The sequence below is a fragment of the Aricia agestis genome, chromosome 12 (assembly GCF_905147365.1).
Source record: "Aricia agestis chromosome 12, ilAriAges1.1, whole genome shotgun sequence".
NCBI classification, from domain to species: domain Eukaryota; kingdom Metazoa; phylum Arthropoda; class Insecta; order Lepidoptera; family Lycaenidae; genus Aricia; species Aricia agestis.
Window position 1 is genome coordinate 12,415,090 of NC_056417.1, and position 17,852 is coordinate 12,432,941.

Consider the following 17,852-nt stretch of genomic DNA (forward strand, 5'->3'; position numbering starts at 1 on the left):
AGCGCTACTTTTTATAACAAAATAAATAAAATACTTACAAATACATCTAATATTAATTCGAATAATATCAAACATTCCAATAGAAATTTCAATTATAAATAACTATTGAATCTATTTCATATTGACCAATACGAAAATGCCGAATTTTATGCAGTATTCAAGATAATTATTAAATTTCTTGGCTATTTGAAATAATAAATTCTCATTGTGTGAAAAAACATAGTAAATTTTGCTATTGAAAGTTTAAACATGTCTTTATGGTCACATTCGCGTAATTCATATTGACCAATATGAATAAAACATGCAATACTGAAGTAATAGTTACTTGAGATTTAAAAATAACGTGAACAGTGGCTAGCCCTATCGTCTAAGTATCCCGCACTTGTATAGCGCGGTCGCGGAGCATGTAGAATTTCATACATCGCTACTGTCTCATTTATAAACCAATTTATTGCTATCATGCTTCTATCGGCCTCATATAACGCGACTGCCTATAATCTTACGCGTGTGGAAAACACAAGCGGCGTGTACGTAAACGCACCAAATTCCACGTACTCCGGAATCGCGCTTCAGTAAGGGTCAATTTATAATAGCGCAGAGTCGAAGCGCAACGAAGCGCGTCAAAACGAAACGAACGAATGCGCGCGGATTCGCCAGAGTGCCTACAGTGATGACGCGTAGATTCGCTTGTGTGCGCTTGGATGCGCGCGCACCAAAAATCGATGGTCAAACGAATTCGCGAAAGTGCGCGCGCCTTTTTAAATTCTCAGAATTTAAAAAGGCGGCCGCGTTAACGCTTTGCAGTTAAGGTTGAATTTGTTATGTTCAGTTTTAATAATTCGCTTCGACGCGCTTCGATTCTGCGCTAGTATAAATTGACCCTAAGATTCTTGTCGTGTGCTGTTTTACCCACGCGTATAACGCCATCTATTGGCTCGAAACCAACGCGAAATGAAACCTTGCTTAAAACTTTATCACTGGTATTTTCAAATCCAAACACACGAGTGCGGGCTCGGTGTAACTAAAACTACGATCTGTCATCACGAGGCCGGGGGCTAACAATTAATTAACTAGCTACCGCTAAGGCTATAAGGTGGATGGCGGCACTATGATGTCGTTCCGTCGCAGCGCCGCGCGGAACGATTCTAGAGACGAGCGGAGGGTGAGGCAGAAGCCGCGAGACGCCGGAATGAGGGGGTAATCCGGGGGGGTTAGGTCGGAGCGCTGCCCGTTGGAGAGCGCCACTAACCCCTCCAGGCGCTCGCAGAGGGGGGCCGACGAGGCGCGAAGGTGTGCGAGTATCTCCTCACGGAACGGCTCGGGGGGGTTCATGAGCATACGCGTCATGGACTGCACCAGCTTCAGTAACACCATCTCGTTATACATGCGAGAGTTCTCCTTGCCTTGTTGTGTACCTGACAATGAAATTATTATTTTAAGATCTTGCTTTCCACATCATTAAAAAAGAAATAAGCTATTTAAAATATTCATATAATTCAGTATACAGATAATATATGGGTGTGCGGCCTGCAGCAGCACATTATAAATAGTGAGAGACAACACGCACAACAGAAGTAAATTAAAACTAGTCACGACAATTGGCTCACAGCATCACGACACACGCACGCACATATGAACAAACACATATTATACGCATGCACACACGCACACAGACACACTCACCCTTCTGCTTCTCGTAGCCGGCCTCGTTAAAGTAGGGCTCGGCGTTGAGGATGAGCCCCTGCAGCGAGACTATCACCTGCAGCAGCGAGCTGTCCTTGCCCCACACCTCCACGCCGCGACCCGACCACGTGCCCAGCAGGGACACGCACACCTGCATGATACATTTTATTGTATACAATTACAGTCGCACACATAAATAAATTGTTACACGTTATTTGTTCGGGTTATGTTAAGCCCTAGCATTGACATGTCAAAACCCCCACAAACCATGTAGATCCGCTAGGCGCTATCTGCCGATAAACAGATATACCATCGAGGAAGTTGATTCCTATGCAACTGACAGACCAACGTTATTTGGTTGAATATGTCAATTCAATGTTAATTGTGATCTGTCAGCTGGGTTTGACGTACTAACTATATACGTGGGAGAGCCATGCTTCGGCACGAATGGGCCAGCCACATAAATACCACGTCCTCACAGAAAACCGGCGTAAAACAGCGCTTGCGCTGAGTAAGTAAGTGAGTTTACCGGAGACCCAATCCCTACCCTATTCCCTTCCCTACCCTCAACTATTCCCTTCCCTACCCTCCCCTATTACCCTATTCCCTCTTAAAAGGCCGGAAACGCACTTGCAGCTCTTCTGATGCTACGAGTGTCCATGGGCGACGGAAGTTGCTTTCCATTAGGTGACCCGTTTGCTCGTTTGCCCCCTTATTTCATAAAAAAAAAACTACTTAGGTCCCCGATTTGCATAGGACCCAACTTCTCTGATAGTACCTTGTTATACAATGGACCGGAGAGAAAAGCAGCATCAGCTAGTATTTTTGACGCGCGTCGACGAAACACAGACAAATCATACAATGCGTTATGCCGTTCCGAATGATTACGGTGGGTTTTGGCTTTGCTTTTTTTTCCTAGAAATGCATTACTGTTTAGTGCTTATACAAAACTTATTTATGTGCCTATGTCAGGCACGAAAAGTCATTGGACAGACAGTGAGAAGACACCATACCTTGCCGTCCTCGTACAGGTTGGGGTTGAGGCGGTCGGAGCAGTAGGAGTGGTAGTGGCAGAGCGGCGGCGCGCGCGGGTATTCCCCGCCCAGCTGCACGTCGAACACGAACAGCCCGCCCTCGTACGGCGTGCGGCTCGGCCCGGCGATCATCACGGACAGCAGGTCGATGCGGTCCTCGTAGCCGCGGACCCACACCTGCAAGTTACAGATTAAGGTTATAACTTATAAGTTTGTACGCGATTTCGCGTCTTTAGAGTAACCTGACACGGTTTTTACTTTTTTTATTGGGCAAAAAACACAAGCAATCCAGCCTACGTCAAGCGACGTCTTCTGGCCGCATCGTCTGGCAACACAGGAGCGCTAGCAACACCGGAACTTCCTTCCACTTTCTCCTCTCATCGTCCTAGGCCTGTGTATCGTCGAGTGAGTGAGTTTACCGGAGGCCCGATCCCCTACATTATTCCCTTCCCTACCCTCCCCTATTCCATTCCCTTCCCTCCCCTATTACCCTATTCCCTCTTAAAAGGCCGGCAACGCACCTCCAACTCTTCAGTAATGCTAGCACGGCGACCAGCGGAAATGCGAAAGTATGGACAAACTGTGGAAATAAACCCAAGGTGCCGTTCCGATCTTTTTTCGTTCCGAAAAATTCAATTAAAATGCCACTTTATGACAGACCTATAGTCACAAACTGCGGAGATAAACTTAAGGTGCCGTTCCGATCTTTTTTAGTTCCGAATAATTCAATTAAAAAGCCACTTTATGACAGACTATAGTTCTAAAAATTCAAATCATATCCTACATTATGACATATACTATAGTGTGTCATAAAGTGGCATTTTAATTAAATTTTTCGGAACGAAAAAAGATCGGAACGGCACCTTCGGTTTATTTCCACAGTTTGTCCATACTTTCGCATTTCCGCTGGTCGCCGTGCTAACACTACTGATGCTGCGAGTGTCCATGGGCGACGTAAGTTGCTTTCCATCAGGTGACCCGTTTGCTCGTTTGCCCCCTTTATTTCATAAAAAAAACTTCTAATACAGTCCACAAGTTTTAAGTGATTAACACAAAGTTTAATTATCAAAACGGATATAAGTTATATTCGTGTAAAGGCACAAATATCCCGCAAACAAATGATTTGCGGCTTTAAAAGCGACCATAATATTATACTACGTAATGAACAAGCAAATAGCTCACCTCGGGCGGCAGATCGCTCTTCAACAGCTTGATCTCGCGTTTGACAGCCGACTAGAAGCTGCGCGTCTCAGACGGCTGCAGCATGGACAGGCGGAAGCCTCCGCCCCCGGATCCACATGCTACACAAGTTAATAGCTCACCCCGGGCGGCAGATCGCTCTTCAGCAGCTTGATCTCGCGCTTCACTGCGGAGTAGAAGCTGCGCGGCTCGGACGGCTGCAGCATGGACAGGCGGAAGCGGTGGGCGGCGGGCGCGGACTCCAGCACGCAGAAGCCCTCCGCCCCCGGACCCACTTCCACCTCGGGCTCCGGGGCCGGCTCCGCGTCGCCCTCTGCGGTCGCGAGGGGTGCGTCTTTGGACGCTGGAACGTATTCAAAATATGCTGTAAAACAGGAGGCTTACTACTACTACAAAACCGTTTTGAGACTCAAACAATCTATCGAGAACGCCGCGTCCTGCTCTAACAACATTATTTCTCGTTTGTCTAGTAGGACGCGGCATTCTCGTCGATTCTTTGAGTGTCAAAACGGTTTTGTAGTAGGCCTCCCGCTCAGAATAGTGTTAAAAGAAATAAAAGAGAATAGTGTTAAAAGAAATAGAATTTATACGTGGGAGAGCCATGCTTCGGCACGAATGGGTCGGCTCGACCGGAGAAATACCACGTTCTCACAGAAAACCGGCGTGAAACAGCGCTAGCGCTGTGTTTCGCCGAGTGAGTGAGTTTACCGGAGGCCCAATCCCTTACCCTATTCCCTTCCCTACCCTCCCCAATTCCCTTCCCATCCCTACCCTCCCCTATTACCCTATTCCCTCTTAAAAGGCCGGCAACGCACCTGCAGCTCTTCTGATGCTGCGAGTGTCCATGGGCGACGGAAGTTGCTTTCCATCAGGTGACCCGTTTGCTCGTTTGCCCCCTTATTTCATAAATAAAAAAAAAAAAAAAAAAAAAAAAAGAGTACTTCACGTTTCTGGGTTTTTTAACTGAACTTTATTTGATTGCTCTTCTGATTGGTTAACGTCAAAATATTTTATAAACCAATTAACTTAAGCTATTATACGTCGTTGCAGCGTCGATACGCCGACGTGTTATTGCTAAATTATAGTTTGTGCGTTCTAAGATGATATGGGTGACAGTTTTCATGTTCCTTGCTACGGGTTTTTTTACAAGAAAACAAAAAAAAAATCAAAATTTAATAAATTATATTCCATCTACAAAAACAAATAATTGTAAATGAATAAAAATGAAAAGATGCTAAATGCTAACTTATTAATAAAAATTATAAATATTAACTGTGAAAAAGGAGTATACAATTATTGTTACGAAAACATTTGCATGAAACGGAACTTATGTCAATAGAGATTGACTCGGTTGAATCAAAATCAAATCGATAAAAAAAGGCGGCCATCTTATATCGCCGGCACCACTGAAATCGTCGTGTTTCGATGATGAAGTGATTCGATATTTTTAAACTATCGATTAATTTTAGTTAGGTAACTTCCCTACTATTGTCAATTATAATGTGTCACGCATATCATCATAAAACGCACAAACTATAGCAAGTAATTTGTTTGTTTGGTACCATTTGCATTATCGCGCGTTGTAGCAACGCAGCGTACTGCTTCTAAAACTACTCCTTTCTAAAACAAAACGTACCGAAATACAAAGCAGCGTTTATACGTGGGAGAGCCATGCTTCGGCACGAATGGGCCGGCTCCACCGGAGAAATACCACGTTCTCACAGAAAACCGGCGTGAAACAGCGCTTGCGCTGTGTTTCGCCGAGTGAGTGAGTTTACCGGAGGCCCAATCCCCTACCCTATTCCCTTCCCTACCCTCCCCTATTACCCTATTCCCTCTTAAAAGGCCGGCAACGCACTTGCAGCTCTTATGATGCTGCGAGTGTCCATGGGCGACGAAAGTTGCTTTCCATCAGGTGACCCGTTTGCTCGTTTGCCCCCTTATTTCATAAAAAAAAAGCAATATATTTAGTTTCGCTCGAACTTACCGCTCTTATCAGACGTGGCAGTGGTATCTGCCGATTCGCTCTCGGCATTATTCTCTTTCTTCTCTCCTTTTTCTATTTCATCAGCTATGCTCACCACTAACGCTCCGTATTGACTGAAAATAATTGCAACAATAATCAATACTTGTAAAAATATACGTCTGTTACACAAACTTCATACATTTAAACCCTTACTTATGAAAAATTTATTATAAGTAAGCTATCCCTTTTCCTACGTGTCCGATATGACCAAAAATAGAATCCCTCTTAGCCTGTGTTTTCATAAGTAAGGGTTTGTCACAATAATATTTACAATAAGGATTTAGGCAACCACAAGCAACCCATCTATATAGATGTGTTAACATTTAGTTATAAGCATAACCTTGAAAATTTAGTTTATGAATATTTTACGTCCTACTGTTAAAAAGGATTCCCTTGGTACAAAAAACCGATTTAAAGCAATCATTTCCACTCCTTCTAAATGTTCCAAACTTGCAATTAATATTTTTAAAAAGTTAGTCAGTTACTAAATCTATTTTGAGTGAGACTCAATTAATTATCTTCATCGTTTTAACAGACTATACTATCGAAACCAAAATCCATCAAAACAATGTACAGTCAAATCTATGGTTACTGGTTAGTGACGTCACAAAACATTAAACATCAACTTTCATAGACAATTTACCCATGCATATGGAGTGCGGATTTTTGGAACACTGGGTATAACGCATAGGGGCTAGCACGCGCCAGCGAGAAAATTGTCATACTGCCGCACTCAGAGACGAATATTAATTCATATTCGTCTCTGATTGCGGCAGTTATTCATCCGCCATTTGCAAATATCAATTTTAGTGCACAGAAAATAGTTTTAAATCGTTCTGCGCAAAACATGATCGTTTACGTGTACGATTATGTGCTGCAGCAAAGTCGACTCTATTTGGCGTGTACTAAATTAGATATTTGGTTGACAATAGAGGCAATTTTGACGCAGTGCGTTGCTTAACTTACATTGAACGAACGACTACGCGTCTAATGGTTAACGTCAAACAGAGAAATTAAGTTACCACTTTTACGGAGTTGCTACTGGGGTACTAACTACTCGTGAATAAATCCAAATAAATAGTCTACTTCATAAATGAAATGGCAACTAGTTTCTAACTACTTAAAAAAAAAGTCACACTGTTTTGGCCAATATATAAAATCTAGTATTTACTGCATTATAAACGTTTTGCATGTAATGTAGAACTAATATATTTATTTTTTGTTTATATATGGAGTGCTAGATAATTTCTGATAAATTATAAATAATAATAAGTTTGAAAAATATGAAGACGACTGGGGAAAGAGTACACATACTGCATATCAATTTTCATGCAACAAAACACCTTACAGATGCATAACCATTACAAAAACCACATAAAATATAATATTTCTCTCAACGTCAATAAATGAGATGGTATCATACTATCTATGAAGACTTATTCGTCAAAAACGTTAAATTTGTGAAACTCTATAGTTTGTTTCATTCCTAATTTTATTGCTCATTGCTAACTTCAGATCATACTCAAGCGGTCATTACTTATATGGTTATTTGGAGAACTATTATTTATTTCCTTTGGAGTGATAATTTCTCGAATTCCGAAACCATGTATAATTTTAATGCTTGTTATCAAAGACTAACTGCTTTACCGACATTTAATAACATTATATTTTAACCATGGTTAATAATAAATTCATCTTTGTAAAACACTAGATGGCGGTTATAGATTTATCGGTAAAGCAGTTTTCTAGCAAATATTTTACGTGCACTTATTTAGAATGCTACATCGATGTCTCTTTCTAAATATGTAATTCTTATTATAACGGCGCCAAACAATAATAATAATTATATGAAATGTACAATACTTATGAAAATAATTGTAAGAAAAAGCATTTAATTTTTGTAATATTTACAAGTGTGGCATAAAATACATATTATTATTTATGTGCGAGGGTAAAATTTATATTTGTGGAGCAAAGAGCAATGCAATTCACAGACATAACCTGTTTACAACATTTAAACTTAGATTTTTAAAATTGGATTGATTTTTAAAATTTAAAGTAAAAACATATAATATTGGTATTTGATTTTAAATTGGATTTAATTTCGAATTTATTTGATAAATAAGTACAAAATACTTTTGTTGTAAAAGGTTATCTCTTCATTCTTTTGCTCTCAGGCAAGGAGGGGGGTAAAAAAAATAAAGTGAGGCTCACACTGAAAAGTGGTAGGGTAACTTCTCTTCAGTCGCGCTTTGCTTTTTCATTAAGTCGTTTAGGAATTCGGCCAGCTCATGCGGCCTTCTCCTGCGGAAAACAAATTCTTTTATGTATGAAAATTGTTCTCTGATCTCTTAAACCGATTTCAAAAATGGATGCGATCATTATCCACATCTTTGATTTCCAGTTTGTGCGTCTTTCACTATTTTGAATAGGCAATATGTCTATACTCTTACGGAAAATAATAAGCAATATAATTAATATTATTAACACACGTAATTATAAAGTCAAAGGTCACAGTCATTCAACACGTAAAGTCAAATGTCATAGTTATGCCACCCATGTCTTTGTTACCTGTAAACCAAAAGTTGGCAAAAATTGGTTCATGGACCATGGTAAATGTTAGATATCCCTATGTTTCTAACAAAAATATGCACTTTATTGATCGGGTGACGGCACAGCCCCATATCCTCAAGGTCAGTATTATAAACTGGTAAAATCAGTGTCATATAACATACACGTGAGGTCAGTGTCATATACGTTACGTCATAAACTCGTAAAGTCAGAGTCTTATGCTTGTAAGATTTGTGTCATATACTCGTAAAATAAGAGTCTTATGCTTGTAAGATCAGTGTCATATACTCGTAAGGTCAGAGTCATATACCTGTAAAATCAGTGCCATATACTTGTAAGGTCAATATCATATAATAATCTATGGATGCTTCACACCACGTCAGTCTGGCCCTGTGCTAAGTACCTGAAGGACTTGTGTGACGGGTACCATATATTCGTAAGGTCAGCGATATACTTGTAAGATCAGTGTCATATACTCTATTGTTACGTCACATACTTATAAGGTCGATATGGTCACACATACCGGCTGACCTCCGCGTGGGCTTTCACCAGCTGCGCGTGTATCAGCGAGCACAGCTTGTAGCAGACGTTGCGGGCGTTGCCTTCCACGTCATCAGCTGCGGGAAAATACTCCATTAATCAGTGTCCTATTGACAGTAATAGAAGTTGCCAGCAACTTCGGTGCGCTACAATTTCGAACGGTTCATTTTCAGGCACATATTATAGTTCTTTCCTAGGGTTTTTAGGATTAAAATCAAGAGGTTAAAGATTTCGCGTTTGTATAGTTGACATCGACAACAAGTGAACACGCGTCACTCGTAGTATTTTCCGAAAGTGAGTCAAAAGGGGATTTTAAATCGATGGGCTAGAATAAAAACATACAGCATACAGCAACTGCTTGACTTTGCTTCAATGTGACACTAATGTTGGAATAAATTATCTCTTTACGGATTTATTTTAGAGCCGAATATAACGACCACTGGGGGTGTGGAACAAAAACTTACGATTTTCGGACGTGCCGTCCTTGGCGGCGCTGGTGTCGGAACTCGAGGCCTGTGCCTGTTCTACATTCAAGCTGAGCGGCTTCTTAGGGAAGGTTGTCTCTATCTGAAATTAATAATAATAATAATAATAATTTATTTGCAGAAAGAAGTACAAGAAGTTGTTGAATTATTAAACATGGTTCACTCTTTCTACCTATAGTATTTAGGCATGCAAATAATGATAAGTAAAATTAAATTTAAGACATTATTAGAAAGTAGTCATTAGTCATAACATAAAATATTAAAAATATAATATTGACATATTGCTGAAACAATATTATATACCTCTACTAAATACGTTCTGTAGTTTTATTTCAATTTTTAGAATTAGAAAAGACGACTGGCTTTTGAGTCGTGCGCATGTGCGACTCGTTATACACGTACGCCGATTGCGTCCAATTTCTACGAGCGATCTTATTGGTTGGATTACATACGAGCAGCGCGTTTTGAAACAACCTCTGTGTAAGCTAGTTCTACTGTCGTACTCAGTAACTGTAATTAATAAAGATTTGACTTCACATAAGCCATTGAAGTTTGATTTTATCATAGACCAGCCATACATATGTAGACTGTTGAGTCACATACAAAATTGCGTGTACGAGAAAAGCAAGCTAAATCTAGATGGCGCTATCATCGATTCTGGCTATATTTGAAAATGTAATAATACAACAAAACGAGCCAATGAAATCAAAAGGAATAACCTTAAAACGCGAAAGAACATTTCTCTACATTTTTACAACATCATTTAAATACTCGTAGAATAATGATTATGATTTTCTAAAAATACTTCCGAATCAATGTTTATTGTAAGTGTTTAAGCAACAATAACATAAACCGGCGTGAAACAGCGCTTGCGCTGTGTTTCGCCGAGTGAGTGAGTTTACCGGAGGCCCAATCCCCTACCCTATTTCCTTCCCTACCCTCCCCTATTCCCTTCCCTTCCCATCCCTACCCCCCCCTATTACCCTATTCCCTCTTAAAAGGCCGGCAACGCACCCGCAGCTCTTCTGATGCTGCGAGTGTCCATGGGCGACGGAAGTTGCTTTCCATCAGGTGACCCGTTTGCTCGTTTGCCCCCTTATTTCATAAAAAAAAAACCCATCGTTAGATGGTGTCGCGGCCGATAGCCTCAATTTATTGTAATTAAAGGTAATAATTATAAATAAAACCGTGTAAATGGTTTTATTTCTATTGATTTTGGTATTTTATAAACCCTCCTTCATACATTTTTACGCAGTAGGTTAGAAATGCGCGCAAAGTGCATCACTCTTCAAATCATCACAAAAAATGGTTTATGTTTTCAAGTGTAAACACAAACCATTTTGAGGCGGCCTTTTAGTGCGAGCCGATATTTCAAGAAATATCGGCTCACACTAGGGCCGCCTCCCCACATAGGCAAGCGCATTCACCAACGCGCTGGCGGTTCGCTTGCCAAGGCGCTTATGATTATGCCGGCACTCCACATAGGTACTTGTACTATTATATTTCTGTGACATAGGCAAGCGTGTTGGCGAGCGCGCTGGCCCAGCCACTGGCCCAATGTGTAGAACGGGCGTTAGCGCATTGGCGGTAGGTATTCGAACGCTGGCCAGTGCACTTGCGAGCTCGCCACGCGGTGTTGGAAACATCAAAGGACACTGATCGCGCGGCCAATGTGTGGATGGAGCGCAAGGCTTGCGACAATTGCTGTTTCCAACACCGCGCGGCTCACAAGCGTGCCAGCCAGGATCCAAATACCTACCGCCAATGCGCCAACACCCTTTCTACACATTAGGCCAGCTGTGGCTAGGCCAGCGCGCTCGCCAACGCGCTTGCCTATGTGAAGAGCCTGTATTATATTATTATTGTTTATTTATGTTAGGTCGTATTACGACGCCCATTTTGGGCGTCTTGACTCTTGAGTCTTCACAAACGTGACGTGTGAGTGCGAGCCGATATTTCTTGAAATATCGGCTCGCACTAAAAGGCCGCCTCAAAATGGTTTGTGTTTACACTTGAAAACATAAACCATTTTTTGTGATGATTTGAAGAGTGATGCACTTTGCGCGCATTTCTAACCTACTGCGTAAAAATGTATGAAGGAGGGTTTATAAAATACCAAAATCAATAGAAATAAAACCATTTACACGGTTTTATTTATAATTATTACCTTTGATTACAATAAATTGAGGCTAAAGTAACTACATACTCCTATTTTGACCACCGATTTAGTATTTTGTTTCAAATATAAAACTACCTAAGTATATAAGTATATCATGTATTTGTGTCATCTAATAGCATATTTATTAAAAATTCTTATTATATAAAAATTATACAAATAGCTTTCATGGCAATTTCTTTTGATAGGTTAGGTAGGTAGTAGGAATTTAACAACTATTTTTAATAATAATTAAAATGTGGAAGTAGGTATTAAAAACTATTACAATTTCTTATATTGTTCGTTAAACTTAACTGTAATGAATTATGCTACTGAACAAAGTCTAAATCCAATAATATCCATAAATAAAAGTTGTTCAATTCAAATCAATAGCATAATAATATGCTATTGATTTCAATAATTGAAGAAAAAAGAAACTCCGAGAATATAATAAAATATATTATATTTTATTCTCGGCGATTCTAGAAACTTCTACGGAATTTACTTCTGTAGAAGATGGTAGAAGTGTTTAATTGCAAATACAATAATATAAATTCTATAATAAGCTTTATCATAGAATAATAAAGAAAACAGAATTATTTACAATCTTGCTTTAATTAAATCGGTCAATTTTTAAGATAGCTAAAAACATTAATCTGAATATTTAACTTCCGTTACGGTTATTATGGTGAAACAGTTTTTGTTACTATATTAACCGTAAACGAAAAAAAAATACACAATTATTTTAATCGTTACAACTTTATTTTAAAATATGTATCAATAAATTCATGGAAATATCTGTATATTTATTACCTACTCCATGTAGGCACTGAGGTACGGTAACTTATCGGTATTCTTAAGTGCTCGAGTATGGTCGGGTTAAGGTTCTCACTTCACATAATTATTATTCAATATTGTATTGAATGTTAAACTTAAAAAATAAGCAGAATTATAGCAAATTATACAGCTCAAACTATTCAAATTTAACAATGGCCCGCGTGATGTTAAATCATTTTGAAATTCACGCTCACCGGCAGGATAATGTAAAGTCGTCGTTAAAGTTGTGAATCTTTTCCACTTTTAAATCGTTAATTTTTACACCAAGATCAAAAGATGTTTGTGGCCCGTGTGAAAAAAAGGTTGGAAGCCACTGCTATAGCAGCTAACTTCTCTCTTTATGTCTAAACACACTAGACTAAATTACGCCGGCGTAATTTCCGTGGCCGAAATTACGTTCAGCCGATTCTCAGATATAATGTGTGCGTTAACGCTTTGGGGTTGGATTTGCTATGTTCGGTTTCGAAAAACATTACTGCCGAATCGCTGCCGAACTTTACGCTCGACTCGGCTCGACGGAAGTTCGGCTCGCGACGGAATTTCGGCATAGTGTGTCGTCCATCGCGTTCTGACCGTATTTTGTATGCGTTTGAACCTCGGCGTAAACGCGGGGGAATTTACGCCGGCGTAATTCAGCCTAGTGTGTTTAGACACTTTGGTTCGCACTCGCAGAGGGTGCAGGTTCGATCAACGACATGAATGAGACATTTTCTGATCCCAGGCACTACATTATTTGAAGTGAAGGTTACTTCGCTCTAAAGATACTTTATAAATCATCCACAATATATTATGCAAAGACCTAGTTAGCTTGCCGCACCCGATGCACAGAATATTTTCGAAGAAACAGAACTTTTACATGTTACTATTATTAATTATTAAAATTATAAATTATCATATTATAACTTAAAAAAAAAAAATAGCTTTATAAAAAGCCAAAACCTTTGTTCAACCACATTCAACAAAATTTCAATGATTTAAATAAATTCCTTTCTTGATCAGCGACATCTCTGGGATATTTTTCGTAGCTTTCGTAGTTTTAAAAAGAATCTAGAACATGTGCCATCTAGGCACACGTTTTTTTATCCGTTAAAGGCATGTTAAGGCAAATTTGATACACCCAACGCCATCTATCATTCAGATGAGAACTAAAATTGCAATCACGTTGATTTGTATGGGCTTTGAAACTCTTGTATATTTATTAAGTACTCTATGATTTTATTAATGTCTCTGAGTGCGGCATTTATCCCGCGTTCCATTAAGCGTTAAAAACGATAAAACGCTCAAAATAGTCGAGGCATTTTGAGGGTTTTTGATCGTTTTTAACGCTTAAAGGAACGCGGGGTATATGTATTTACTAGTTACCTCCATAGGCTCAACAGTGACGTTGCTAGTCGCGATAGTTGACGGCGACGGCTCGTCGAGCGGCTCGGCGTCGTCGGCGGGCGCGAACAGGCGCGCGAGCTGCTCGTGCACGCGCCGCTCGCCCGCACGAGGCGTGCTCGCGCCGCGTTCACGTACGCGTTCTAACAGACCCTGGAGAGGAGTGAATTATTGTTACATTGCAACTACAGTGTGTAAAGTGGCTATATTAACCAGTTAAAAAAATAACGCGACATTATTTGTCATATGACAATGTCAATATGACATACGAGCTTTTGCCCGCGGCTTCGCTCGCGTTATGAAGTATTATTATATACAAACTATCATGCTCTATTTTAAACCCTTGGGTTTTTTTTAAAATCAAAATCCTTTCTTAGCGGATGCCTGCGTCATAACATCTACCTGCATGCCAAATTTCAGCTCGATCTGTCCAGTGGTTTGGGCTGTGCGTTGATAGATCACTATGTCAATCAGTCAGTCACCTTTGAGTTTTATATATATGTTACGCTCAAAGACCGAAAACGCTCAGTGAGCGAAAAAATGGCTCACAACGCGTTGTGGTTATAGTGAAAACGGCCACGACGCGTTCTGGTAATCACAGAAATACCACATAGCAAAATTCGTGTCGTGGCTGACATGCTATTCGACCACAACGCGTTCTGGTAATCGAGAAAAGCCATGACGCGTTCTGAGCATTTAAAAACAGCCACGATCCATGTTGTGACCCTAATGAAAACGGCCACGACGCGTTCTGTAACCAGGTTAGTTACTGAGGAGTAATTTTATAGCGCCCAAGTGTGTGCGCAATACACAAGAACACTCTGGTTTCAATTAAACTAGGCCAGTTACGCAGGAGTAATTTTATAGTGCCCAAGTGTGTGCGCAATACACAAGAGCACTCTGGTTTCAATGAAACCAGGCCAGTTGAGCAGAAGTCATTTCATAGTGCCCACGTGTGTGCGCGTGTAAAAGTCGGCCCTGCACCATATACGTGGGAGAGCCATGCTTCGGCACGAATGGGCCGGCTCGAACGGAGAAATACCACGTTCTTACAAAAAACCGGCGTGAAACAGCGCTTGCGCTGTGTTTCGCCGAGTGCGTGAGTTTACCGGAGGCCTAATCCCCTATTTCCTACCCTACCCTATTCCCTTCCCATCCCTACCCATGGACACTCGCAGCATCAGCTCTTCTGATGCTGAGAGTGTCTATGGGCGACTGAAGTTGCTTTCCATCAGATGACCCGTTTGCTCGTTTGCCCCACGAATTCGCGTCGTGGCTGTTTTTAAATGCTCAGAACGCGTCATGGCTTTACTCGATTACCACAACGCGTTGTGGTCGAATAGCACGTCAGCCACGACACGAATTTCGCTTTGTGGTATTTCTGTGATTACCAGAACGCGTCGTGACCGTTTCACTATTATCACAACGCGTTGTGAGCAATTTTTTCGCTCACTGAGCGTTTTCGGTCTTTGAGCGTAACATATATAAGATTACAGTTAACCCTCCGTGCACCACGTGGGGTCTGACAAACCCCAGACGTACAAAAAATTTCATAACTTTTTAAAAATTCGTGTGATTTTTTTGACGCTTTATGTAGCTGGAATTAAGACGTTACCTTACCGTTTTGCGGCTGCACTTTAGGATTTTCTTCACCGATGTAACGAACAAACGTGCACAAAGTGTGCTGGGGTCCCACAAACCCCACGTAGTTCAGGACGTCGTTAAAAAGTTGTATAGACAGAATATTGTGAAATGTGAAAAAATCTATTTTTCGCGCAAATTTGAATTCATTTCGATTAAATAAGCATTCGTGAACAGGTTTATGAACAAATTAAGTATGACTTTCATAGAAGAAGATTTGAAAATCGCAAAGATATAAACCATGGATACTGAGAGGTTCTTGTAAGCGGTTTCACGCATTTCTTGGCAAAGCAGCCCCTGGACCACCAGCAAAATTATCAAAATCAATAAAGATGTGTTCAATTGTATCAGGAACATAAATTGAAAACTCAAATACGGTTGTGAGCACAATAATAGACCTATTTGCTTACACATACCGTGCCCACTTTCATTGTAAGAAATGTACTGATTTCAACTTGCCTGAATATCGTGTAGACTGATTATATTAAGATATTATTCAATTTGTATTCCTTGTATAGTTAGTTTTATAATTTTAAAGCAGTACGGGAAATAAAAGGTAACTTTTCAACTGTGGGAGCTCACCAAAAAAGAGTCTATGTTTTACTTGGTAAAAGATTACTAAATTTTCATTTTTGGGTGTAAAGGATTAAAAATGGGAGTTATCTCATTAAGTATCGTTTTATATTACAATTGAATATATAAAAAATAGTTATTTGAAATAAAATGGACAAATAAATACAAATGACGCATTTCTTGCCCAGATAAGTCTTGGGGTTTGACAAACCCCACGTGGTGCACGGTGTAACTTTTATTCACGTGGTGCACGGAGGGTTAAAGGAACGGCGCACTGTGGTCCCAAATTCGACGCTCCATACTCATAGAACTCGATTGTTGAAAATCGTTGTTTTTTTTGGCCAGGAACATTGTAGGGCATTGTTCTATTATAAATATTAGGATATAAAACTCCTTAGTTAATTTGTTTGCGTAATATAAGCGATTTTTTTTTTGTGTGGGAATGTCCGAAAAAAAATGGATTTGGGTGAAAACACCCAAATCCAACTGTAAGGTGGAGATTAACCAGGGGTTGTTGTCCTATATGAGACGCAGCCTACAAGCAATAACACTCCTGCCCGTTCTCGCCCGTTTGGAAATAATTTACAGAAATAAAAAAAAATCTATGGCCGAAATCATTTAAATCCATTTTATTCCGGACTGACAGCAACTGACAACTTGGGATTCACAGGGTTTGTAGTCCTACCTGAGACGATTTTTACAAGCTATAACACTTATGCCCGTATTCGCCCGTTTAGACAAAATTTACATAAATGTGAATTTTTCTATGGCTGAAATCATTCAAATTCACTTTATTCAATACTGATTACATCTGACACCTTGAGATTCACAGGGATTGTTGTACTACCTGAGACAATTCCTACAAGCTATAACACTTGTACCCATACTTGCCCGTTTAGACGTGAGTACATAAATATATATTTATTTTTTATGAAAGAAACTATTCGAATCTATTTTGTTTAGAACTGATTACAACTGACACTTTAGTATTCACAGCGATTGTTCTCCTACCTGAGACGATTCCTACAAACTATAATACTTGTACCCGTACTTGCCCGTTTGGACGTGAGTACATAAATATGTATTTTTTTTTCTATGAAAGAAACTATTCGAATTAATTTTGTTTAAAACTAATTACAACTGACATATTGGTATTCACAGCAATTGTTGTCCTACCTGAGACGATTCCTACGGACTATAATACTTGTACCCGTAGTTGCCCGTTTAGACGTGAGTACATAAATATATATTTATTTTTTATGAAAGAAACTATTCGAATCTATTTTGTTTGAAACTGATTACAAATGACACCTTGGTATTCACAGCGATTGTTCTCCTACCTGAGACGATTCCTACGGACTATAATACTTGTACCCGTAGTTGCCCGTTTAGACGTGAGTACATAAATATATATTTATTTTTTATGAAAGAAACTATTCGAATCTATTTTGTTTGAAACTGATTACAAATGACACCTTGGTATTCACAGCGATTGTTGTAATATTTTAGACGATTCCTAAAAGCTATAATACGTGTACCCGTAATTGCCCGTTTGGACGTGAGTACATAAATATTATTTGTTTTCTAAACTATTCGAAACTATTTTGTTTGAAACTTATTACAACTGACACCTTGGTATTCACAGGGATTGTTGTCCAACCTGAGGGTGAGACGAATCTCACTTACTTCTAAAATAATACACAGTTGAAATAATAATATTGTGTTAT

The 17,852-nt window shown here is 39.7% G+C and overlaps 1 protein-coding gene across 3 annotated transcripts in view; it reads right to left on the reverse strand.

Annotated features, from left to right (window-relative positions):
• Positions 1–836: 836 nt before the first annotated feature.
• The window catches only part of LOC121732538 ((E3-independent) E2 ubiquitin-conjugating enzyme UBE2O), a 38,712-nt gene continuing 21,696 nt past the window's right edge, over positions 837–17,852 (reverse strand). The window contains exons 17-25 of one of the 3 annotated variants that reach the window (XM_042122457.1): positions 13,894–14,064; positions 9,519–9,621; positions 9,038–9,131; positions 8,158–8,247; positions 5,905–6,017; positions 4,040–4,260; positions 2,697–2,894; positions 1,684–1,834; positions 837–1,415 (exon numbers count right to left, since the gene is read on the reverse strand). In XM_042122457.1, the coding sequence (XP_041978391.1) occupies positions 1,087–1,415; positions 1,684–1,834; positions 2,697–2,894; positions 4,040–4,260; positions 5,905–6,017; positions 8,158–8,247; positions 9,038–9,131; positions 9,519–9,621; positions 13,894–14,064 (1,470 nt within the window). In that variant the 3' untranslated portion in view covers positions 837–1,086. Of the gene's footprint in view, positions 1,416–1,683; positions 1,835–2,696; positions 2,895–4,039; positions 4,261–5,904; positions 6,018–8,157; positions 8,248–9,037; positions 9,135–9,518; positions 9,622–13,893; positions 14,065–17,852 lie in introns of all 3 variants that reach the window. The other 2 variants (XM_042122456.1, XM_042122458.1) reach the window with 2 other exon arrangements.